This window comes from Somniosus microcephalus, unplaced genomic scaffold (genome assembly GCF_052327205.1).
Source record: "Somniosus microcephalus isolate GS21.2 unplaced genomic scaffold, FLI_Smic_1.0 unresolved_chr6, whole genome shotgun sequence".
Taxonomy (NCBI): Eukaryota; Metazoa; Chordata; class Chondrichthyes; order Squaliformes; family Somniosidae; genus Somniosus; species Somniosus microcephalus.
In genome coordinates, this window is record NW_028225184.1 from 2,021,931 (window position 1) to 2,048,671 (window position 26,741).

At 46.6% G+C, this 26,741-nt stretch overlaps 1 protein-coding gene across 1 annotated transcript in view; it reads right to left on the reverse strand.

Moving 5' to 3' along the window:
• Positions 1-807: 807 nt before the first annotated feature.
• The window catches only part of LOC147086911 (putative G protein-coupled receptor 139), a 44,358-nt gene continuing 18,424 nt past the window's right edge, over positions 808-26,741 (reverse strand). The window contains exon 2 of the mRNA XM_085978094.1: positions 808-1,734. Within this exon, the coding sequence (XP_085834220.1) occupies positions 833-1,734 (902 nt within the window). The 3' untranslated portion in view covers positions 808-832. The remainder of the gene's footprint in view (positions 1,735-26,741) is intronic.

The following is a 26,741-nucleotide window of genomic DNA, read 5'->3' on the forward strand; positions in this document are numbered from 1 at the left end:
GCTCCGTGTAGACAGTGTGTGAGTGAGTGTGTGAATGTCCCCGATCACTGGCCCCGTGGCCCGGGGGAGAGCGGCTCACCACAATATCAGACCTAGGGAGCCCAGTGTAGACAGTGTGTGAGTGAGTGTGTGAATGTCCCCGATCACTGGCCCCGTGGCCTGGGGGAGAGCGGCTCACCACAATATCAGACCTAGGGAGCCCAGTGTAGACAGTGTGTGAGTGAGTGTGTGAATGTCCCCGATCACTGGCCCCACGGCCCGGGGGAGAGAGGCTCACCACAATATCAGGCCCAGGGAGCCCAGTGTAGACAGTGTGTGAGTGAATGTGTGAATGTCCCCATCACTGGCTCCACGGCCCGGGGGAGAGAGGCTCACCACAATATCAGGCCCAGGGAGCTCCGTGTAGACAGTGTGTGAGTGAGTGTGTGAATGTTCCCGATCACTGGCCCCACGGCGTGGGGGAGAGCGGCTCACCACAATATCAGGCCCAGGGAGCCCAGTGTAGACATTGTGTGAGTGAGTGTGTGAATGTCTCCGATCACCGGCCCCACGGCCTGGGGGAGAGCGGCTCACCACAATATCAGGCCCATGGAGCTCCGTGTAGACAGTCTGTGAGTGAGTGTGTGAATGTCTCCGATCACCGGCCCCATGGGACGGTGGCCTGCGTGAGCGTGGTTCACCACAATATCATCCCCAGGGAGCCCAGTGTAGGCAGGTTGTGAGTGAACATGTGAATATCCCCAATTACCGGCCCCGTGGCGGCCCGGGAGCGAGTGGCTCAGCAGAATATCAGACCCAGGGAGCTCTCAGGCTGCAAAGTCTCCGCTTCTTCTCATCCTTTAATGAATTTTACAAACCGAGTAAAGGGATATTTCCCCACATTCTTCAACTGCTCTCTGAACTTAGTCTGGGTCACGGCATAAATCCCAGTGTTTGTGCAGCAACTCAGCAGCTGCAGCCCGAATCCCACTTCCCTTACATAATATGGTAGATATACGGAGCCATACCGCAAATACCTCATCCGGTACCATATAAAATAAACCATAAACACTGCCCATAAAAGGATGAAATTGCCCGAGATAACAAATAGTAAAATGATCGATTTCCTGCGGCTCTCCATCTCTGGGTCTCTGGGACTCTCCCCACTGCTGGGACCCCGGAGTCTCCTGCGGGCTCTGCTGGCCACTAAAATGTGTCTGACCGTGACAGCATTGAGTAGCAGAATTAGAACAAATGGGACCCCCGGGGTGAGAACATAATGAAGGAACTCGATTACTGCCCAGATCCGAGATTGCAAAACACCCAGTGTTGCAGCACAAAACCAGGGGAGATTCGCAAGGTAATATTGATCTGTGAACATAAAATACCAGAAAATGTTCTTTAAACCGCTCAGCACAGTCACTGTTCCCAGAACCACAGCCGCCGTTTTCTCGGTGCAATATTTAGTTTTCAGCTTCTGCCAACAAATGGCCACAAATCGATCGAAGGTGAAAGTGACGGTGAACCAGACAGAACAGTCTGTGGCTGCATAAAGCAGAACGGCGTGGATATTACACACGGGGATGGACCGCACGAAATCAAAGTGTACCCAATAAACAATCGGAATGTGCCTCAATATCAGGTCCAATATAATGACCAGTAGATCCGCTGCTGCCATGGCCACCAAGTAGCGAGTGACACATTTGGAGAGACCGCACTTTCCCCGAGACAGGATCACAATCGTCACTAGGTTCACTGTGAGCAAGGGAAATAACAGGGAAATTATACATCAGGCTGGGGAAAAAATTGCAATTTGATGGAATTCGGGGTGAAATATGCAATTCATTGGCGAAATTCAATGATATATTCTAATTCTTTTACATGTGGAGCTGAGTACAGGGTTCATTGTAAGAATAATCGGAATACATTGTGGAATCAATAAATGAAATGGGAATAAATATATCATTAAATTAAAAGATGTTTGATCAATGAGTGATTAAATGATCGATCTATATTTAGACAAGCAGACAAAAGCACCGTCCGAGGTATCAGGGACACAACGGAACAGAACCTCTCAGGATGCCTTCGTGCCCCGGGATCAGTCAGCATTTGGACCGGGGAAATTAACTTCTGTGCCCCTGTGTTAGGGAGGGGGGAAATCCCGCTTGTACTCCTGCTCCTGGTTAGAATATCCATTATATCTAGAACTGAAAATGAATGCAACAGCAAAACCCAGAAACTGCAACGATGGCAATAATTACAGTCAATTGTATTTAAAATGTACGGGTGTAATAGGACAATGCTAAAATAATAAATACAAGTGCACTGCAGTTATAAAGATAACTGGGCTTTCAGAAGTGTTTTGAAAATTGAGTTTTCTTTTTTGTTGAAACACATAAATTGTACCTCATTGAAATGAATATTGGCCAAGTAACATTGCAAATAATGGACGCTGAATTAAAGTAAATAGCTATCCATCACCAGGTAATGTCCCACTAAATGCATTTATCAGCATCAGAATTAGATGACTGATCCCACAGGCAAAGTGCCGCCAAAAGCTTTTGTAAATTACCTGAACACAAATGGAAGAGATTTATCCTTGTACTTTTTCAACTGTTGGTTTCCAACTTGTGCAGAAAATATTAGACAAAAAGATATCAAAGGATTTTGTATCCTCAGTACTTCAGTCACAATCAGCTGGGATTAATTATCCTGAAGTACAGCAGGGGGCTGGGTCTCACTGAGAGATCCACTGAACTGTGACAGACGGGTATGGGATACAATTGTAAAGTCAGAACCAAGATTGGAAATAAATGTATTGAATCTGTCTGAATGAGCATTTTGTGAGAATGTAAATTAGCCTTGTATTCCTACTTCAACCACCAGCAGCAGCGCCACTAATGCAGAACTGCAGATGGTGGGAAACTGGCTGGAACTGAATGATTAGCGGATATTTCAGGCATTTAATGATGTGTTTATGATCTGCCAGGATTTGTTCCTGTGATTCTGTAAGTAACCATAACGAGCATTAGGTGAAAACAAAAGCAAAATACTGTGGATACTGGAAATCTGAAATGAGAACAGTAAATGTCGGAAATATTCAGCGGGTCAGGTATCGTCTGTGGAGAGAAAAAGAGAGTTAACGTTTCAGGTCGATGAACATTCGCCATTCGGTGAAGTGTCTCCTAAACCAAGACAACATTCTTCTGATCTGTTACAAATGTTCAGGGTAGATACTAGACTGAATATCGTTAAATAAAGAGTCACGGACAATAAATTTGCTTGAGTTGAATATAAAAGATTAGAATCTTGGTAACACGATATCACCTTCAGAATCAATAGCTGACCGAAGCGGGGATGGGATGGGATGGCGAATGACAAAGAGAGAAATACAGTTAAACATGATCTACAGAATTAATAGCTGGATAATGAGCAAATGCGCAACATCTCACCCGCCCATAAACAAAAACCATAAGAATTAAGAGCATAGAAGGCCACACGGCCCTTCGAGCTTGCTCGGCCAATCAATAAGATCATGGCTAATCTTCGGCATGAAATCTAAATGTCACCCCACCCCCTCCACATCACCATATCCCATGATTCCTGTAGAGTCCAAAAATACGGATGATAGAACAGGGAGAACGGAGTTTCTCTCCCTGGATTGATCTAAATCTATGAATAAAAGGCGAGAAAGTGACCGAAAAAGGAAAATATAAAACATGGAATCATAGAATGGTTACAGCACAGAAAGAAGCCATCATCCCATAGATCCCGTGCTGTCGAATGCCTTTTGGAAGTCCATGTACACAACATCACTCGCATTACCCTCATCAACCCTCTCTGTTACCGCCTCAAAAAAATCCATCAATCTAGTTGTCAGGGTCCCAGCTACACTTTCCTCTGCTGGCCACCAGAGGGCGGTTTAGGATGCCTCAGTACACTGCTGCCATGTCTCTGGAGCTCTCTCCTCACCTGTGTCTCATTAGAGTAATTGTCTCATTAAAGTAATCAGGCCTGTTTTTTAAGCTGACTATTTCAAGCCGCTGTCACTCAGTCTTGAGTTCTCATGCCTGCAAGTCACAGGTTAGTTTATCATCCTTGCCCTGCGTTTGGTATACTCGCTTTTGTTTCTTTGCATTGTTACTTTGATCTTTTGTTTGAAGAATTCTCTGTATGTCCTATATTTGAAGAGCCTTCTAGTAAAGCATCTTTTGAGTTTTACTCCATCTCAAGTCTCTGGCTGTCTGTCTGCATTTGGGTCCACTACCGCACCCGTAACAGCAAGACTGAGTCATCAACATGGACCCAGCAGAAACCAGCAAACCAAGGGAGGACATTAATCAACTGCACTCTGCCCTGATGAGCCAGGGAGCCATGGTCGGGAGGCATGACCAACTGCTGCAGGAGATTCGTGACAGCCTGCATTCCCTAACCGAGGCTGTCAGGCACGGCCAGCAGTCGGGTTCCGCACAACCATCAGCATCTAATCCTCGACAAGACAAGGATCCAGACCTTCCAGCTCCCGAACGATACAACAGTCACCCGGGCAAGTGTCGCGTCTTCCTCATACAGTGTTCACTGCCATTCGAGCTCCAGCCTTCCAGATTCCCCTCCGATCATTCTAGGGTCGCGTACATCATCTCCCTGCTCACTGGGAGAGCCCTCGCTTGGGCCACGGTCATGTGGGAGCGACAAACCCCTGCCTGCTCCAACTGTCGGATGTTCACCAAGGAGATGAGGCGAGTCTTCAACCATCCAGTTAGCGGCGAGAGGCGGCCAATAGACTGCTCCATCTCCATCAGGGGAATCATTGTTTATCGGACTACGCCATAGAATTCCGTACTCTCGCCACTGAAAGTCTTTGGAATATGGAGGCACTCATCGCCACTTTTTTTCACGGACTTTCGGAGGAGGTCAAAGATGAACTGGCCTCTCACAGATCTATCAACAATTTCGAGGCTCTTATCGATGTGGCCATTCGGATTGACAATCGACTCCGCGGGCAGCGAAGAGAATGCCGCCGTCCGTTTCTCTCACCCCCAGACCCAAATGCAGCACCCCCGAGCCCAACGCCACCTACCGCCGTGGAGGAGCCCATGCAGCTGGGCAGAACTCGACTCTCCCAATCTGAACGGGAGCGACGAATGCGCGAGAGTCGCTGCCTTTACTGTGGGGAATTCGGGCACTTCCGCGATTCCTGTCCCAAGTTGGCGGGAAAAGCCAGGACTTGTCCAGCAGTGGGAGAACTGTGATGAGTGAAAACACCACTCCCGAATCTGCTTCTTCCGGTCTCCGTCTCTACTCTTTCCTCTCCTGGGGTAATCAGCAACACACCCTCCGTGCTTTCTTGGATTCCAGAGCGGTAGGGAATTTCATGGAACTCAACTTCGCTAGACAGCTCAAGATCCCGACGGTCGACCTCGACCATCCTCTTACAATTACTGCCCTTGATGGTAGACCCCTTGGCTCTGGTAACGTCCACCGAATTACTGACCCCCTGTGGCTATTTGTGGAGAAGCACCACCAAGAGACAATCCAGCTCCACCTCATTCATTCTCCCGAGTTTCCTCTGGTCCTGGGCTTTCCCAGGTTGTCTCTCCATAATCCACATATCAACTGGTTTACCGGGGTGCTCATGGAATGGGGTCCTACCTGCCATGCCACCTGCCTGTTCTCAATGCCACTTCTTGATTCTCCCGAGCTTTCAGTTTCCCCGATCCTTCTCGAGTCCCAGCTGCCTTTACTGACCTTATAGAGGTCTTCAGTACGAGACAGGCCATCTCCCTTCCTCCTCACCGCCCGTATGACTGTGCCATCGACTTGCTACCAGGCACTTGTCCTCCTCCGGGTCGCCTCTTTTCTCTCTCCGCTCCTGAGATCGCTGCCATGGAGGAGTATATCCGTGACGCCCTCGCCACTGGTGCTATCCATCCTTCCACCTCTCCTGCCGGGGCAGGCTTCTTCTTTGCAGTAAAAAAGGATGGGGGTCTCCACTCATACATTGATTACCGCGGCCTCAACCGGGTCACTGTGAAGAACCGCTATCCCCTTCCTCTTATGTCCACGGTGTTCGAGCTCATGCAGTGGGCCAAACCTTTACCAAGCTGGATCTTCGCAATGCCTACAATCTGGTCCGCATAAGGGAGGGAGACGAGTGGAAACAGCTTTCAACACCCCTACTGGCCATTATGAGTAATTAGTAATGCCATTCGGTCTGGCCAATGCACCCGCGGTCTTTCAAGCCCTGATTAACGACGTTCTCCGTGATCTGCTTAACCGGTTCGTCTTTGTCTACCTCGACGACATTCTCATCTTTTCGAGCTCCCCCCAAGAACATGTTCAGCATGTCTGAGAGGTACTGCACCGGCTTCTTAAAAACCACCTTTATGTCAAGCTCGAAAAATGTGAGTTCCATGTCCCCACTGTCTCCTTCCTGGGCTTCGCCATCACCAATGGCAGCATCCAGATGGACCCAGACAAGACCCAGGCCGTCCGTGAGTGGCCAACACCCACTTCAGTCAAACAGGTCCAACGCTTGCTCGGCTTGGCCAACTTCGACAGAAGGTTCATCAGAAACTTCAGCTCCATAGCGGCACCCCTCTCGGCTTTAACCAAGACAACATCCACCCTTTTTCACTGGTCACCCGTGGAGGAGAAAGCATTCAAAGAACTCCACCGGCGCTTCACGACGGCTCCCGTTCTGGCCCTCCCCGATGCATCTCTTCCCTTCAGGGTCGAGGTGGATGCCTCTGTAATTGGAGTAGGGGCCGTCCTGTCCCTACGTTCTGTCACAGACCAGAAACTCCACCCGTGTGCCTTCTTCTCCAGGCGGCTCTTGCCTGCAGAGCACAACTATGACATCGGGACCAGAGAACTGCTTGCTGTCAAGTTGGCGTTGGAGGAATGGAGGCACTGGCTAGAGCGGGCCAAACATCCATTCGTGGTCTGGACTGACCACAAGAACCTCGCCTACTTCCAGGACGCCAAACGCCTCAATTCTCGCCAGGCCCGGTGGGTGCTCTTCTTCACTCGGATCAACTTCATCCTCTCTTACCGCCCCGGGTCCAAAAACCTGAAAGCTGACACGCTATCCCGGCAATTCGACCCCCCGGATATAAGTGAAACACTGACACCCATCCTTCCGAGCTCCAGGATTTTGGCTCCGGTTCGCTGGGGCATCGACACAACCATTCGAGAGGCACAACGGCGGGAGGCCGATTCAGGCGGCGGACCCCTGAATCGACTGTTTGTTCCCACAACAGTCCAATCCCAAGTCCTGCAGTGGGGACATTCGTCCCGGCTGACTGGGCATCCAGGGGTCGCCCGGATGCTCCAGTTTATCCACAGTAGATTCTGGTGGCCGTCGATCAAGAGGGATGTCCGGTCATTTGTCTTAGCTTGCAGCACCTGTGCCCAGCAGAAGAACCCCAGGACACGACCACATGGCCTCCTTCACCCACTCCCCATTCCAAACCATCCTTGGTCCCACCTTTCCCTGGACTTTGTCACCAATCTGCCACCGTCCCAGGGTAACATTGCCATCCTAGTTGTTGTCGACCGGTTCTCCAAAGCCTGCCAGTTCATCCCCCTGCCCAGGCTGCCTTCCGCCCGAGAAACTGCAGAACTCATGGTGCAGCATGTCTTCCGCCTACACGGCCACCCCCTAGACATAGTGTCAGACCATTGTCCCCAGTTCACCTCCCGGTTCTGGAAGGCTTCCTGTCGTCTCCTGGGTGCGGCGGTCAGCCTCTCCTTGGGTTATCATCCCCAGTCCAATGGGCAGACCGAGAGGATGAATCAGGACCTGGAGATGACTCTGCGCTGCCTTGCCTCCTCCAACCCCTCTACTTGGAGCAAACACTTCATTTGGGTGGAATATGCTCACAACACATTACAGAACTCCTCCATTGGGATGTCACCGTTCGAGTGTCAGTTCAGTTACCGACCTCTGTTGTTCCCCAAGCAGGAACCTGAGGTGGGGGTACCGTCGGCAGAGTCGTTCGTCCGGTGCTGCCAGTGGACCTGGAGAAAGGCCCGTCCTGCGCTGCAACTGGCATCAAGTCGACAGAGGATCCAGGCCAACCGATGATGCAATCCTGCCCCTTTGCTCCGGCCTGGGCCAATGGTTTGGCTCTCCACCCGGGACCTTACCCTGCGGGTCGAGTCCCGCAAATTGGCTCCTCGCTTCGTCAGTCCATTCAAGATACTCCGGAAGATAAACCCAGTTACCTACCGTCTCCTGTTGCCTCGATCCATGAGGATCCATCCATCCTTCCATGTCTCCTGTCTCAAACCTGTGCAGACCAGTCCCCTATCCCCAGCCACCAGACCACCTCCAGCCCCTCGACTAGTAAGGGGCCAGCCCGCCTACACTGTCAGCCGTCCCCTTCGCTCCCGCCTGGTCTGCGGAGTCTCCAGTATTTGGTGGACTAGGAGGGTTACAGTCCAGAGGAGCGCTCCTGGGTTCCGGCTCGTGACATCCTGGATCCTGGGCTTATCTGGGAGTTCCACCGGCGCCAGCCAGAGGCTACTGCGGGTACATCAGGTGCCGTCCCTAGGGGGGGGTGGGTTCTGTCAGGGTCCCAGCTACACGTTCCTCTGCTGGACGCCAGAGGGCTGTTAGGATGCCTCAGTACACTGCTGCCATGTCTCTGTAGCTCTCTCCTCACCTGTGTCTCATTAGAGTAATTTACTCATCAGAGTAATCAGGCCTGTTATTTAAGCTGACTATTTCCAGCCCCAGTCACACAGTCTTGAGTTCTCATGCCTGCAAGTCACAGGTTAGTTCATAGTCCTTGCTCTGCGTTTGGTATACTCGCTTTTGTTTCTTTGAATTGTTACTTTGATCTTTTGTTTGAAGAATTCTTTGTATGTCCTGCATTTGAAGAGCCGTCTAGTAAAGCATCTTTTGAGTTTTACTCCATCTCAAATCTCTGGCTGTCTGTCTGCATTTGGGTCCACTACCGCACCCAAAACACTAGTTAAGCACGATTTGCCTTTGACAGATCCATGCATGCTTTCCTTAATTAATCTAAACTTAACCAAGTGACTGCTAATTTTATCCTTGATCATCGTTTCTAAAAGCAACCCCGCCACCAAAGTTGCTGGATTTATCCTTGCGCCCGTTTTTGAACTAGGGTATAACATTTGCAGTTCTCCAGTTCTCTAGCACCACACCGTATCTAAGGAGAGCTGGAAGATTATGGCCAGTACCTCCGCAATTTATACCCTTACCTCCCTCAGCATCCTAGGATGCATCCCATCCGCTCCTAGTGACTGATCTACTTTCAGTACAGCAGGACTTTATGTTCCTCGCGTTTATCAATTTTTAGCCCATCCAATATCTAAACTACCTCCTCTTTCACTATGGCTTTGGCAGCAGCTTCTTCCTTGTTGAAGACAGATGCAAAGTATTAATGTAATATATCAGCCAGGCCCTCTGCTTCCACTCCTAGTTCTCCTGTTTGGTCCCTTTTCGGCCCCGCCCCTCCTTTTCCTACCCATTTACTATTTATATGCATATAGAAGACTTTTAGATTCCATTTTCTGTTAGCTGCCAATCCATCCTCAAACTCTCTCTTTGCCACTCTTATTTCCTTTTTGACTTCATCTCTGAACTTTCTATGTTCAGCCTGTTTCTCACTTGTATTCTCAACCAGACATCTGTCATACTCCCCCTTTGTCTGTGTCATCTTACTCACTATCTTTTTCGTCATCCGGGGTGCTCCGGCTTTGTTTGCCCTACCTTTCCCCCTCGTGGGAATGTACCTCGATTGTACCCGAATCATCGCTTCTATAAAGGCAGCCCATTGTTCAATTACAGTTTTTCCTGTTAATCTTTGTTTCCAATTTACCAGCTCCGTTCTCAACCCACTGAAACTGGCACTCCTCCATTTAAGTATTTTTTACTATAGATTGTTCCCTGTCCTTTTCCATAGCTAATCTAAAGCTAATGATGCTCTGATCGCTGTTCCCTAAATGTTCCCTTACTGAAACTTGCTCCACCTGACACACCTCATTCCCCAGAACCAGATCCAGCAATGCGTCCTTCCTCTTTGGACCAGAAATGCACCAATCTCGAAAATCCTCTTGAACTCACTTCAGAAAGTCTTCCCCTTGTCTGCCCTTTATACTTTTACTAACCCAGTCTATATTAGGTTAATTGAAGTCCCACATTATTACTACTCTACATTTCTTCCACCTCCCTGTAATTTCCCTGCACATTTTCTCCTTTGTATTCTTCCCACTAGTTGGTGGCCTACAGAATAAACTAGTCGTGTAATGGCACCTCTATTGTTTCTTAACTCTAACCAAATAGATTCTGTCCTTGACCCTCCTAGACATCCTCACTCTCTAGCTCTGTAATTTGCTCCTTAATCAGTACTGCTACCCAATCTTCTTTCTTTCCTGCACTATCTTTCTCGAACATCGTATATCCAGGAATATTTAGTACCCAATCCTGCCCTTTTTAGAGCCAGGTCTCTATTATCGCCATGACATCATTTTCCTAGGGGAATGAGTGACCAACAGGCAGAGTAATAGGTGCAGGCAGTTAGTGCAGTGGACCCTGTGGCCATCCCCCTCTCCAACAGGTACACCACTTTGAGTACTGTAGGGGGGGATTGCTTATCAGAGGAAGGCAAGAGCAGCCAACTTCCTAGCACCAGGGGTGGCTCTGCTGCACAGCACGGGAGGAAAAAGGGGTAGAGCTATAGTAATAGGGGATTCTATTGCAAGGGGAATAGATAGGCATTTCTGCGGCTGCAAACGAGATTCCAGGATGGTGTGTTGCCTCCCTGGTGCAAGGGTCAAGGATGTCTCCGAACGGCTGCAGAACATCTTGGAAGGGGAGGGTGAACAGCCAGTTGTCGTGGTGCATATAGGCACCAACGATATAGGTAAAAAGCAGGATGAGGCCCTAAAAGTGGAATATAGGGAGTTAGGAGATAAATTATAAAACAGGACCTCAAAGGTAGTAATCTCGGGATTGCTACCAGTGCCACGTGCTAGTCAGTGTAGAAATAGAAGGATACTTCAGATGAATACGTGGCTCGAGGAATGGTGCCAGGGGAAGGGATTCAAGTTCCTGGGACATTGGAACCGGTTCTGTGGGAGGTGGGACCAGTTCAAACCGGATGGTTTGCACCTGGGCAGGGCTGGATGATGTCCTAGGCGGAGTGTTTGCTAGTGCTGTGGGGGAGGGTTTAAACTAAAATGGCAGGGGGTTGGGAACCTGAGCAGGGAGGCAGAGGAAAGGGAAACAAGGATAAAAGCAAAAGATAGGAAGGAGAAAAACAAAAGTGGCAGTCAGAGAAATCAACGGTTTAAATCAAACGTGGCCACAGTAAATAATAATTCTAATAGGTCTAAGAGCGTTAAAAAAAACAAGCCTGAAGTGTTTGTGTCTTAATGCGAGGAGCACTTGTAATAAGGTGGATGAATTGGCTGCGCAAAAAGAGGTCAACGAATATGATTTGGTTGTGATTACAGAAACGTGCCTCAAGGATGGCCAAGACTGGGAACTCAACTTCCAGGGGTATTCGATATTCAGGAAAGATAGGCAAAAAGGTAAGGGAGGTGGTGTAGCATTACTGGTTAAAGAAGGGATTAACACAATTGTAATGAAGGATATTAGCTCTGATGATGTGGAATCTGTATGGGTAGAATTGAGAAATACTAAGGGGAAAAAACGTTAGTGGGGGTGGTATATAGACCTCCAAACAGAAAGGCGGAGGTTGGGGATGGCATTAAAAGGGAAATTAAAGAAGCGTGCAATAAGGGCTCAGGAGTCATCATGGGTGACTTTAATCTGCATATAGATTGGTCCAACCAAATTAGTTAAAATAATGTGGAGGAGGAATACCTGGAGTGTTTACGGGATGGTTTCCTAGACCAATATGTCGAGGAACCAACCAGAAATCAGGCCACCTTAGATTGGGTATTATGTAATGAGAAAGGATTAATTAGCAATCTTGTTGTACGAGGCCCCTTGGGTCGGAGCGATCATAATATGACCGAATTCTTCATTAAGATGGAGAATGAAGTAGTTGACTCAGAGACTAGGGTCCTCAATTTAAATAAAGGAAACTACGATGGTCTGAGGAGCGAGTTGGGTAGGATTGATTGGGGAATGGCACTCAAAGGGTTGACGGTGGAGAGGCAATGGCAAACATTCAAAGACCGAATGGATGAGCTACAGAATTTGTTCATCCCAGTTTGGCATAAAAATAAAACAAAAAAGGTGACTCAACCGTGGCTAACGAGGGAAATTAGGGATAGCATAAGATCGAAGGAGAGGACATATGAATTGGCCAGAAAAAGCAATAATCCTGAGGATTGGGAGCAGTTTAGAATTCAACAAAGGAGGACAAAGGTATTAATTAAGAAAGGGAAAATAGAATATGAGAGTAAGCTTGCAGGGAACTTAAAAACTGACTGTAAAAGCTTTTACAGATATGTGAAGAGAAAAAGATTGGTGATGTCAAGCGTAGGTCACTTGCAGTCAGAATCAGGGGAATTTATAATGTGGAACAAAGAAATGGCAGACCAACTAAATATATATTTTGGTTCTGTCTTCACAAAGGAGGACACAAATAACCTCCCAGAGATGCCGGGGAACATCGGGTCTGATGAAAGAGTGGAACTGAAAGAAATCAGTATTTGTAGGGAAATGGTGTTAGGAAAATTGATGGGACTGAATGCCGATAAATCCCCAGGGCCTGATAATCTATATCCCAGGGTACTTAAGGAAGTGATCCTAGAAATAGTAGATGCACTGCTGGTCATCTTCCAGAACTCGATAGACTCTGGAACAGTACCCATGGAGTGAAGGGTAGCTAATGTTACCCTACTATTCAAAAAAGGTGGTAGAGAAAAAGTGGCGAATTATAGACCGGTAAGCCTGACATCAGTAGTGGGGAAAATGCTGGAGTCCATTATAAAAGATGTAATAGCAGAGCACTTGGAAAGCAGTGACAGGATCGGACAAAGTTAACATGGATTTACAAAAGGTAAATCATGCTTGACTAATCTACTGGAATTTTTTGAGGATGTAACTGGTAAAATAGATCAGGGAGAACCAGTGGATGTCGTGTACTTGGACTTTCAGAAGGCTTTCGATAAGGTCCCGCATAAGAGATTAGCGTGCAAAATTAAGGCACATGGGATTGGGGGCAAGGTATTGACTTGGATAAAGAACTGGTTGGCGGACAGAAAGCAAAGAGTTGGAATAAACGGGTCATTTTCTGAGTGGCAGGCAGTGACTAGTTGGGTACCTCAAGGATCGGTCCTAGGACCCCAGCTGTTCACAATATATATTAATGATCTGGACGAGGGAATTGGATGTAATATCTCCAAATTTGCAGACGACACAAAGCTGGGTGGGAGGGTATGCTGTAAGGAGGATGTCGTGAAACTGCAGGACGATTTGGACAGGTTGGGTGATTGGGCAGAAACATGGCAAATGCACTATAATGTGGATAAATGTGAGGTTATCCACTGTGGTGGCAAAAACAGGATGGCAGATAATTTTTTGAATGGCAATAGATTGGGAGAAGGGGAAGTGCTAAGAGACCTGGATGTCCTTGTGCAGCAATCGCTGAAGATAAGCATGCAGGTACAGCAGGTGGTTAAGAAGGCAAATGGTATGTTGGCCTTCGTAGCAAGAGGGTTCGAGTACAGGAACAAGGATGTCTTGCTACAGTTGTACAGGGCCTTGGTGAGACCACACCTTGAGTATTGTGTGCAGTTTTGGTCGCCTTACCTGAGGAAGCACGTTCTTGCCATGGAAGGAGTGCAGCGAATATTTACCAGGCTGATACCTGGGATGGCAGGAATGACGTATGGTGAGAGATTGGGTCGATTGGGCTTATACTCACTGGAGTTTATAAGGTTGAGAGGGGATCTCATCGAAACCTATAAAATTCTGTCAGGCCTGGAGAGACTAGATGCAGGAAGGATGAGTCTGCTGGCCGGGGAGTCCAGAACCAGGGGTCATATTCTAAGGATAAGGGGTAAGCCATTTAGGGCTGAAATGAGGAGGAATTTCTTCACCCAGAGAGTGGTGAACCTGTGGAATTCTCTGCCACAGAGGGCGGTGGAGGTCAGTTCATTAAATATATTCAAGAAGGAGTTGGATATATTTCTTAAGACTAAAGGGATCAAGGGATATGTGGAGAAGGCAGGGACAGGGTACTGAATTTGGATGATCAGCCATGATCTCATTGAATGGCGGAGCAGGCTCGAAGGGCCGAATGGCCTACTCCTGCTCCTACCTTCTATGTTTCTATGTTTCTATGTGTCTATGTTTCATTAAGTGTATATTGCCTCTCCCTGTTGGTTCTAACGAACTCCATCACCTCACACTTCTCTGTATTAAATTCCATCTGTCACTTGTCTTTCCACACTACTAGCCTTTCTATGTCCTGTTGCAGCCGATTGATATCATCCTCACTGTTTGCCACACCCCCAAGTTTGGTGTCACTGGCAAATTTAGAAATTCAACACTATATTCCAATATCCAGGTCATTTATGTATATCAAAAAAAGCAGTGCAGTGACCCCAGCACTGGCCCTTGCGGAACACCACTGGCTACCATCCTCCAATCTTAAAAACAGCCATTTACCACAACACGCTGTTTTCTGTCATTAAGCCAATTCCTTATCCAAGCTGCCACTGACCATTCTATTACAAGAGCCTCAATTAATTTTGTTAACCAGCCTTCTATGTGGTACGTTGTTAAACGCCTTCCTAAAATCCATGTAGACAACATCCATTGCATTCCTTTCATTAATCCTCCCTGTTACTTCATCAAAAAATTAATTTAGATTAGTCAAACACGATCTGGCTTTCACAAATCTGGGTTGGCTTTCCTTAATTAGCTTAAACCTCTCCAAATGCCCGTTAATTTTTTTCTTGATTATTGTTTCTAAACCTTTACCCAACACTGCTGTTAAACTGACCGACCTGTAGTTACTAGGACTGTCCTTACACCCTTTCTTGAACAGTGGTGTCATTTTTGCCACTTTCCAATCCTCGGGCACCTCCCCCGCATCTAGGGAAGATTGGAAAATTATGGCAAGCCCTTCCGTTATCTCATCCCCCAATTCCCTTAGCAACCTGGGATGCAAGCCATCTGGACCAGTCGACTTATCTACACTAAACAAACCCAGCCTTTCTAATACATCCTGTGTATCTATTTTTACCCCGTCCGTTGCTGCTACCTTTTCCACAACTACCGATTTTTTGACGGCATCCACCTCCTTTGTAAACACCGATACAAAGTATTCAATGGGGCAGTAAATCCTCCCCAAACGCGTGAGTACGGAAGGGGTACTCACGCGTCTGGCCGGAGGAAATGCCGGTTTTCAGCATGCACAGCGCATGCGCTGAAAACCAGCATTTCCTCTCCTCTAACCCAAGAGGTGAAGAGGCTAGTGTGTGCGCTGTAGGGGGCAGCGCATGCGTCTTGGATTTCCTCTGTTTTGGGGAATTTGCGCATGTGTAAATGCCTCCGCTCTTTATGCTTGTAAAAAGCACATGTAAGTATTTATTTTTACAGGTAAGTTGTGTTTTAGTGCAATTTAGAATTTTTTTTCCACAGGTTTATTATTTTAAAGAATCTACAATAACGTAAGTTTAGTTTTAGACACTTATTATTAAAAATTTATTTTTTTCAAAAAAAAAATTATTGTTTAAATTATTTTTAAAAACTTATTTATACTTAATTTAATGATTGGGGTGTTTAAAAAAATGTATTTAAAGTTTAAGTAGTGTTTTGGGGTGCAGTACTTCTCATGAGTTTGACAGTTCTTACTCTCAAACTTATGAATGAAGTTTCCCCTCCCCTGATTGGCTGAACAGTGCTCACCTGATCCCAGCCGGCACATTGCACTAACTACGCCGCTGGGTCAGGTTAGCACAGCGCGCCAACATCAGAACCGGGCCACTGACAGGAAATCCACTGCAGGCCAGGTTTCAGATGTCGGCGCACCGGGTAAGTGCACACCGGGGGCTTGCACGCGCGGCAAGCCCCCGACACCAAGTTCTGGGCCATTGAGTATTCTAGACTTGCCCTGCGTGTCTAAGCATATATCAGCTTCTTTGTCCTTAATTGGCCCCACCCCGCCTCTTACTACCCGCTTGCTATTTTCATTCCAGCAGAAGATTTTTGGGTTCCCTTTTATGTTTACTGCCATTCTACTCTCATATTCCCTCTTTGCCAATTTTATTTTCATCTTCACTTCCCCTCTCAACTTAACGTATTTGGTGTGGTTCTCCCTTGAAGATTTAAACTGACATGAATCACACACCCTCCTTTTTTGTTTCATCGTCGTCTCTGTCTCCCTCGCCATCCAAAGAGCCCTTGCATTGGTTCCCTTACCCTTACCTCTTATTGGAATGTACCTAGCCTGTACTTGGAACATCTCCTCCTTAAAGATCACCCATTGTTCTGTTACAGTTTTTCCTTTCAGTCTTTGGTTCCATTTTACCCTGGCTAGATCCTTTCGCATCCCATTGAAGTTAGCCCTATTCCAGTTTAGAAGGTCCACTCTAGATTGTTCCTTTCTCCTCTCCATTGCTTATCTAATTCTTATGATACGATGATCACACGTGCCAAAGTGTTCTCCCATAGTCACTTGGTCGAGCTGGACCACCTCATTCCCCAGCACCAGATCCAGCAATGCCTCCTTTCTAGTTGGGCCAAGAATATACTGGTCAAGGAATTTATCCTGAACACATTTCAGAAAATCCTCCCTCTCATTTCACTTTACCCTAGCATTATCCCAATCGATGTTTGGGTAATTAAAGCTCCCCAATATCAGCATGCACTAGCTCTTGCATATCTCTGTGCTTTCCCTGCAGATTCACTCCTCTACCTCCCTCTCACTATTTGGAGGCCTATAGAATACCCCCCCTAGCGTGATCATACACTTTTTGCTCCTCAGCTCTAACCAAATGGATTTTGTCCTTGTCCCCTCAAGAACATCCTCCCTTTGCAACACTACAATGTCTTCCTTAATCGGCACTGCCACCCCACCTCCCTTTTTTATTTCTCTATCTTTTCTGAACACCTTGTACCCTTGAATATGAAGTGCCCAGTCCTCATCGTTTTTAAGCCACATTTGCGTTATTGCCACAACATCATATTGCCACACTGCTAATTGGGCTTGTAGCTCACCAAACTTATTCACCACACCTTATGCGTTTATGTACATGCATTCTAGACCCATTTTTCGATTTATTGTAAATTTTCTTAGTCTGTTCCTATCTAATATAATACTACTTCTGCCTCTAACACTACTTTCTTTTCTTGTACTAACAAACACACTCACTGCTTTATGCACCTTATTCCTCTTTTCTACTCCTATATGCTGGTGCCCACCCCCCTGCCAAGCTAGGTTAAACCCTCCCCAACAGCACTAGCAAACCTCCCCGCGAGAATATTGGTCCCGTCTCCGTTGAGTTGTAACCCGTCCAGCTTGTACAGTTCCCACCTTCCCCAGAAAGGATCCCAATGCCTCGGGAATCTAAAGCCCTTCCTCCTGCATCACCTCTCCAGCCACGGATTCATCTGTTCTATCCTCCTATTCCTGTAGGCGCTAGCACTTGGCACTGCGAGTAATCCAGAGATTGCTACCTTTGATGCCCTGCCTATTGATCTCTTTCCTAGCTCCCTTTCGTCTGCCTGCAGGACCTCATCTCTCTTTCTGCCTATTTCGTTAGTGCCAATATGGACAATGACGTCTGGCTGTTTACCGTCCCCACTCAGAATGTTCTTCAGCCGCTCAGTGACATCCTGGCACCCTCTCCACTTCACCTGACGAAGGAGCAGCACTCCGAAAGCTTGTGACTTCAATTAAAGCTGTTGGATTATAACCTGGTGTTGTGTGACTTCTTACATTTGTCCACCCCAGTCCAACTCTGGCATCTCCACACCATGTAGGTGAGTCACATCGTTCCATCAGTGGTATCAGCTCTAAGATACTGTCGTTTAGGGCAATTCATTGATTGTTATTTTTTTGATCCTGAAATCCTGGTATGGAGTAAATCATAGAACAAGTTTTGTGGAAATCCATTTTTTTCAGTGGCCTGCACAGAGTGATCCTAAAAGGAGTGCTTCTAAACAGAGTGCTATGGTTGTGAATTTGGAGAGAGTAGGAATTAGGGGCAGAGGGGGGAGGAGGAGAGAATGAGAGGGGCAGCTGCAGATAAAGGTATGCCAGAGAACCCGGAGCCGGGAGCGAGCATAAGGGAGCGAGGTAAGTGACGTCAGCACAAGGAAAGATGCTGAAACAAGAAATGGTGATTAGATGATTTTTTTAAGTCTTGAGTTTAATTCTGTTAAGTTAATTAATAGTCAATTAAGTAGAGGCATGAGCCGGCACCTCAGTAACGTGGAGTGCACATCCTGTGCCATTTGGGAATCCCAGGACACTTCCCACAAATTTTGGAGCTTGAGAAGCCGCTGATGACAGTGCGGTCCATCTGTAGGCTGAGAGCTACGTGGATAGCACGTTTCAGGTGGTGGTCACCCGGCAGCTTAAGACTGTGTAGACAGAGAGGGAATGGGTGACCATCAGACAGACGTAGTTCATAGCCCATCTAAAAGAGGGAGGTGCTGATTGGTGAGAAGCTTTTGAGAGTTTCTTGTAAAGTTTTAAGTTTATTTCTGCGAAATTATCCCAATAGACTGGTAAATAGAGGCATGGCAGGGTAGCTCAGTACTGTCATTTGCACATCGTGTGCATGTGGGATATCCTGGATGCTTCTTATGGCCTAGACGACCACATGTGCAGGAAGTGTCGCCAACTGCATCAACCTGAGCTCCGTGTTTGGAGCTTGAGCGGCAGCTGGAGTCACTACAGTGCATCATGGAGGCAGAGAAATACTTGGAAAGCATGCTCCTAGAAGTGGTCACCCCACAGCCTCAGAGTGTGCAGGCAGAGAGGGAATTGGTGACCAGCAGACAGAGTATGAGGACCAGGCAGGTAGGGCAGGAAACCCCAGAGTGCATCTCGCTCACTAACTGGTTCACAGTTCTGGAAACTTGTGGTGGTGATGGCTCCACTGGGAAGAGCAGCCAGAGAAAAGGCCATGGCACCACTGGGGGATCAGCTGCACGGGGGGTGGGAGAGAAGAATGACCACTTCTAGGAGCATTACCCAGCTTTCTGGAGAACAGCGACCACGACACCACACAACCCTGCCACAGCAACCTCTGCAAGACATGCCAGATCATCAACACAGATACCATCATCACACGTGAGGACACCACCCACCAGGTACATGGTACATACTCATGTGACACGGCCAACGTTGTCTACCTCATACGTTGCAGGAAAGGATGCCCCGGAGCATGGTACATTGGCGAGACCATGCAGACACTGTGACAACGGATGAACAGACACCGCGCAACAATCGCCAGGCGGGAGTGTTCCCTCCCAGTCGGGGAACACTTCAGCAGTCAAGGACATTCAGCCTCCGATCTTCGGGTAAGCATTCTCCAAGGTGGCCTTTGAGACACACGACAACGCAAAATCGTCGAGCAAAAACTGATAGCCAAGTTCCGCACCCATGAGGACGGCCTGAACCGGGATCTTGGGTTCATGTCACGCTACATGTAACCCCACCTGACGTAGGGTCATCCAGACTCGAGTCGTTGTTGGCTTGTTCTCTCTACACAGATGCGGCCTGACCTGCTGTGATTTCCAGCAGAAAAAAAAGTTTTTTGTCTGTTTTATTGTTTTTCACACAGACCCCAGCATCTGCAACATTTGACCCTTAGTGACACCACCTCATTGTTCGTTGATGTAATGTTTTCCTGACTGACCTGTTTGGACACCATTCACACCTTTAATTGCTGTGATTATCTCTCTGCCGAGGTTTGATAAATGGCAGTTAGAAAGATTACCTGTAAACATCTGACATTATTCTCTGACTATATAAGCTGTATCTATATGCATCTCTTCACTTCACCTGACGAAGGAGCAGCGCTCCGAAAGCTTGTGACTTCAAATAAAACTGTTGGACTATAACCAGGTGTTGTGTGACTTCTTACATTTACTCATCTACATGACATTGCTCCCGCCTCAACCCAGGAATTTCCTTCCAAGGGCCACCTAGTTTACATTGCTCCCACCTCAATCCAGGAATTTCATTGCCAGGGCCACCTAGTTTACATTGCTCCCGCCTCAATCCAGGAATTTAATTGCCGGGGCCACCGAGTTTACACTGCTCCCGCCTCAATCCAGGAATTTCATTGCCAGGGCCACCTAGTTTACATTGCTCCCGCCTCAATCTAGGAATTTAATTGCCAGGGCCACCTAGTTTACATTGCTCCCTCCTCAATCCAGGAATTTCATTGCCAGGTCCACCTAGTTTACATTGCTCCTGCCTCAATCCAGGAATTTCATTGCCAGGTCCACCTAGATTACACTGCTCCAGCCTTAATCCAGGAATTTCATTGCCGGGGCCACCTAGATTACACTGCTCCAGCCTCAATCCAGGAATTTCATTGCCGGGGCCACCTAGTTTACACTGCTCCAGCCACAATCCAGGAATTTCATTGCCGGGGCCACCTAGATTACACTGCTCCAGCCTCAATCCAGGAATTTCATTGCCAGAGCCACCTAGATTCCACTGCTCCCTCCTCAATCTAGGAATTTCATTGCCAGAGCCACCTAGTTTACACTGCTCCAGCCTCAATCTAGGAATTTCATTGCCAGAGCCACCTAGTTTACACTGCTCCCACCTCAATCCAGGAATTTCATTGTCAGAGCCACCTAGATTACACTGCTCCCGCTTCAATCTAGGAATTTCATTGACAGGGCCACCTAGTTTACACTGCTCCCACATCAACCTAGGAATTTCATTAGCAGAGCCATCTAGTTTAAAGTGCTCCCTCCTCAATCCAGGAATGTAATTGTTAGAGCCACCTAGTTTACACTGCTCCTTCCTCAATCCAGGAATTACATTCCCAGGACAGCAAAGATTACACTGCTCCAGCCTCAGTTCAGGAATGTTGTTCTTCAGGCTGACTATATTTCCCTGCTCCCGCCTCAGTCGAGGAATTTCATTCCCAGGGCCACCTAGATAGCTCTGCTCCAGCCTCATTCCGGGAATTTCATTCCCTGGGCTGCCTAGTTTACACTGCAGCCACCTAAATCCTGAGATTTAATTTCGAGGTTGCATAGATTTTACTGCCCCCGCCTCAGTTCAGGAATTTGATTCCCATTTCATTTCTCTCTTGTCTGAAACTAGGACAAGAACAAGAACAGCAAGTTTATAAAGAGTGACCTTAACCACACAAACATGTGGTGGTGTTTGACTGAGGGGAAGAAAGATTAACAGGAGCAAAGGACTGATACGAAGGAATCAAAAGAAAATGCTTCAAACATTAACCAATGAGATAAATACCCTGTATGCATCTCAATAGTCCATTAAACCCTCTGGAAATATTGAATTCTCGCATAGTCTTACTCACAGAATAATTCCTATCAGTCAATATTTCCGACTCCCTCATCACCGTCCCAGGGTCTGCACAGACCGAATAGAGGTGGAGGCACAGGGATCTACAGTTGGGAGGGAGAAACCCTCCGGGTCCTCAACATTAACTAAGTACATAATTCAGTCGTATTTCTTCCAGTCAGACATGGTAAGGTCACTTCCTGCTGATTACCCCCTACCGCCCTCCCTCAGCTGATGACTCAGCGCATGTTCATGCTGGAAACCGAGTGCAGAAAGGATACAAATACACTCTGGGTCGGGAGAGGGTAAAGCTCAATGTCCATCATCAAGAGTGGCTCGGAAATATCATCATTAACCAATCCCTGAAAAACGCAGCTGTTAGACTGGGATTGTGGCAGGTGGTGGGAGAACCAAGATGAGAGCACAGCCTGACTGACCTCGTCCTCACCAACCTACCTATCGCATATGCATCTGTCCATGACGATATTAGTAGGACTGACCACTGCATAATATTTGTGGAGAATAGTCTCGCCTTCACCCCGAGGACACCCTCCATCATATCATATGCCACTACCATCGTGCTCAGTGGATGAAATGGGACAGAGCCAAGTGATCCCACAACCAACAGATCAGATTATTTTAAAGCTGTCATATCATGTCGTGAATGGTAATGAAAAATTGAGCCGTTTCCACATAGCCCTGATGTTGTCTCATTTTCAAGTATATATTCAATTACCTTTTGTAACTTACAGTTAAGAAAGAGAGAATTGCATTTATGTAGCGTTTTTCAAGATCTTAAGATGTCCCAAAACGCTTTACAGCCAATGAAGTGCTTTTGAAGTGTAGCCACTGCTGCAGGAAACGTAGCAGCCAAATTGTGCACAGCAAGCTCCCACGAACAACAATGTGATAATGACCAGATAATCTCCTTTGGTGATGTTGATTGAGATAAATATTTGTCAGAACACTGGGTTAACTCTGCTGCTCTGCTTCGATGTATTTCCATGGGAACTTTTACGTTCACCTTAGAGAACAGACGGGGCCACGGTTTAACGTCACATCCAAAAAACGTCCCTTCCGACAATGCAATGCTCCCTCAATACTGCCTCTTCAACACTGCAGCGATCCCTCAGTACTGCATTGCAGTGTTAGCCTCGATTTTTGTGTTGAAATGGCTGGAGTGGGACTTCAACCCACAACCTTCTGACTTAGAGTTGAGAGTGCTATTACCTGAGCCCACTGAATCTGCTTCCACCAGACTTTCAGAGTTCATTCCAGATCACAACAACTCACCGTGTGACCAAAGTTCTCTCTTCTGCTCTCTGTTTCTTTCACCGATTATTTTTTTCTGTGTCCTTTCCTTTTGGTAATGACAAGGCAAGTAGTGGAAACAGTTTCTCCATGCTTACTGTATCAAAACCCCTCATCATTTTGAACACTATTCAAATCTCCCACTGAACCTCTCTGCTATAAGGAGAACAATCCCAGCATTTCTTGTCTCCCCACTCCCTACATAACTGAAATCCCTCATCCCTGGTGTCATTATGGTAAATTCTCCCCACACAAGTGGCGGACAATGACCACCTCCAACAAGAGGGAATCTAACCTCTTCCACTTGACAGTCAATGGCATCTCTACCACCGAGACCTGGGGAGGCTGAGTCATTGAATATATTTTGGGTGGAGATAGACAGATTTTTGAAAGATAATGGAGTCAAGAGTTATTTGGAGTGGAAAATGAAGTGATGTTGAGACCAAGATCAGTTCAGCCAGGATTTTATTGAATGGCGGAGCAGGCTCGGGGTGCAAAATGATCCACTCCTACTCCTACTTATTATGTTCTTATGAATCCTCCAACATCAAAATCCTAGGAGTCGCCATTGATCAGAGACTCACTGGACCAGCCACATAAATGTCGTGGCTACTACAGCAGGTCAGAGGCTGGGAATTCTGTGGTGAATAACTCCCCTGCTGACTCCCCAAATTATCTCCAATACCTATAAGGCACACGTCAAAAGTGTTATACATTACTATCTGTAGACAGAGGGATGACATGTGGGCAAGAACCTACTAATTCTAATAACTTTATTAAACATTTCTCTATATTAAGGACAAGTACACATAGTACGAATTAATGTAAGCAAAATAAGCAGGTTCTAAGGGGCCATATTCAGTTCAATATTAGAACCTCTAAATGAACATTAATGGACTGAGAATCTGTAAGGACAGATCTGATGGCCGATAAATTCCAATCAGAATTTCGGGTCTGATACCGCCTGTTTTAAACCACCGCCCGAGAGCAATTTCTAGGCCGTTTCATTTGCAGCGTTTGTTTCTTTAAAAAGCCTGTGTGACTGGTCCTGTCTCTTTATAAAGCCTGTGTTTCTGGTCCTGTCTCTTTATAAAGCCTGTGTGACTGGTCCTGTCTCTTTATAAAGTCTATGTGACTGGTCCTGTCTCTTTATAAAGCCTGTGTGACTGGTCCTGTCTCTTTATAAAGTCTATGTGACTGGTCCTGTCTCTTTATAAAGCCTGTGTTTCTGGTCCTGTCTCTTTATAAAGCCTGTGTGTCTGGTCCTGTCTCTTTATAAAGCCTGTGTGTCTGGTCCTGTCTCTTTATAAAGCCTGTGTGACTGGTCCTGTCTCTTTATAAAGCCTGTGTGACTGGTCCTGTCTCTTTATAAAGTCTATGTGACTGGTCCTGTCTCTTTATAAAGCCTGTGTGTCTGGTCCTGTCTCTTTATAAAGCCTGTGTGACTGGTCCTGTCTCTTTATAAAGCCTGTGTGTCTGGTCCTGTCTCTTTATAAAGCCTGTGTGACTGGTCCTGTCTCTTTATAAAGCCTGTGTTTCTGGTCCTGTCTCTTTATAAAGCCTGTGTTTCTGGTCCTGTCTCTTTAAAAAGCCTGTGTTTCTGGTCCTGTCTCTTTATAAAGCCTGTGTGACTGGTCCTGTCTCTTTATAAAGTCTATGTGACTGGTCCTGTCTCTTTTTAAAGTCTATGTGACTGGTCCTGTCTCTTTATAAAGTCTATGTGACTGGTCCTGTCTCTTTATAAAGTCTATGTGACTGGTCCTGTCTCTTTATAATGACTGTGTTTCTGGTCCTGTCTCTTTATAAAGCCTGTGTGACTGGTCCTGGCTCTTTATAAAGCCTGTGTGACTGGTCCTGTCTCTTTATCAAGCCTGTGTGACTGGTCCTGTCTCTTTATAAAGCCTGTGTGACGGGTCCTGTCTCTTTATAAAGCCTGTGTTTCTGGGCCTGTCTCTTTATAAAGCCTGTGTGTCTGGTCCTGTCTCTTTATAAAGACTGTGTGACTGGTCCTGTCTCTTTAAAAAGACTGTGTGACTGGTCCTGTCTCTTTATAAAGCCTGTGTGTCTGGTCCTGTCTCTTTATAAAGCCTGTGTTTCTGGTCCTGTCTCTTTATAAAGACTGTGTGACTGGTCCTGTCTCTTTAAAAAGACTGTGTGACTGGTCCTGTCTCTTTATAAAGCCTGTGTGACGGGTCCTGTCTCTTCATAAAGCCTGTGTTTCAGGTCCTGTCTCTTTATAAAGCCTGTGTGACTGGTCCTGTCTCTTTAAAAAGACTGTGTGACTGGTCCTGTCTCTTTATAAAGCCTGTGTGTCTGGTCTTGTCTCTTTATAAAGCCTGTGTTTCTCGTCCTGTCTCTTTATAAAGCCTGTGTTTCTGGTCCTGTCTCTTTATAAAGCCTGTGTGACTGGTCCTGTCTCTTTAACAAGCCTGTGTGGCTGGTCCTGTTACTTTATAAAGCCTGTTTTTCTGGTCCTGTCTCTTTATAAAACCTGTGTGACTGGTCCTGCCTCTAAAAAAGCCTGTGTGACTGGTCCTGTCTCTTTATAAAGCCTGTGTTTCTGGTCCTGTCTCTTTATAAAGCCTGTGTTTCTGGTCCTGTCTCTTTATAAAGCCTGTGTGACTGGTCCTGTCTCTTTATAAAGCCTGTGTGACTGGTCCTGTCACTTTATAAAGCCTGTGTGACTGGTCCTGTCTCTTTATAAAGCCTGTGTTTCTGGTCCTGTCTCTTTATAAAGCCTGTGTTTCTGGTCCTGTCTCTTTATAAAGCCTGTGTGTCTGGTCCTGTCTCTTTATAAAGCCTGTGTGTCTGGTCCTGTCTCTATATAAAGCCTGTGTGACTGGTCCTGTCTCTTTATAAAGCCTGTGTGTCTGGTCCTGTCTCTATATAAAGCCTGTGTGACTGGTCCTGTCTCTTTATAAAGCCTGTGTGACTGGTCCTGTCTCTTTATAAAGCCTGTGTGACTGGTCCTGTCTCTTTATAAAGTCTATGTGACTGGTCCTTTCTCTTTATAAAGCCTGTGTGTCTGGTTCTGTCTCTTTATAAAGTCTATGTGACTGGTCCTGTCTCTTTATAAAGCCTGTGTGTCTGGTCCTGTCTCTTTATAAAGCCTGTGTGACTGGTCCTGTCTCTTTATAAAGCCTGTGTTTCTGGTCCTGTCTCTTTAAAAAGCCTGTGTTTCTGGTCCTGTCTCTTTATAAAGCCTGTGTGACTGGTCCTGTCTCTTTATAAAGCCTTTGTGACTGGTCCTGTCTCTTTATAAAGCCTGTGTGACGGGTCCTGTCTCTTTATAAAGCCTGTGTTTCTGGTCCTGTCTCTTTATAAAGCCTGTGTGTCTGGTCCTGTCTCTTTATAAAGACTGTGTGACTGGTCCTGTCTCTTTAAAAAGACTGTGTGACTGGTCCTGCCTCTTTATAAAGCCAGTGTGTCTGGTCCTGTCTCTTTATAAAGCCTGTGTTTCTGGTCCTGTCTCTTTATAAAGACTGTGTGACTGGTCCTGTCTCTTTAAAAAGACTGTGTGACTGGTCCTGTCTCTTTATAAAGCCTGTGTGACGGGTCCTGTCTCTTTATAAAGCCTGTGTTTCTGGTCCTGTCTCTTTATAAAGCCTGTGTGACTGGTCCTGTCTCTTTAAAAAGACTGTGTGACTGGTCCTGTCTCTTTATAAAGCCTGTGTGTCTGGTCCTGTCTCTTTATAAAGCCTGTGTTTCTGGTCCTGTCTCTTTATAAAGCCTGTGTTTCTCGCCCTGTCTCTTTATGAAGCCTGTGTTTCTGGTCCTGTCTCTTTATAAAGCCTGTGTGTCTGGTCCTGTCTCTTTATAAAGCCTTTGTTTCTCGTCCTGTCACTTTATAAAGCCTGTTTTTCTGGTCCTGTCTCTTTATAAAACCTGTGTGACTGGTCCTGTCTCTATAAAAAGCCTGTGTGACTGGTCCTGTCTCTTTATAAAGCCTGTGTTTCAGGTCCTGTCTCTTTATAAAGCCTGTGT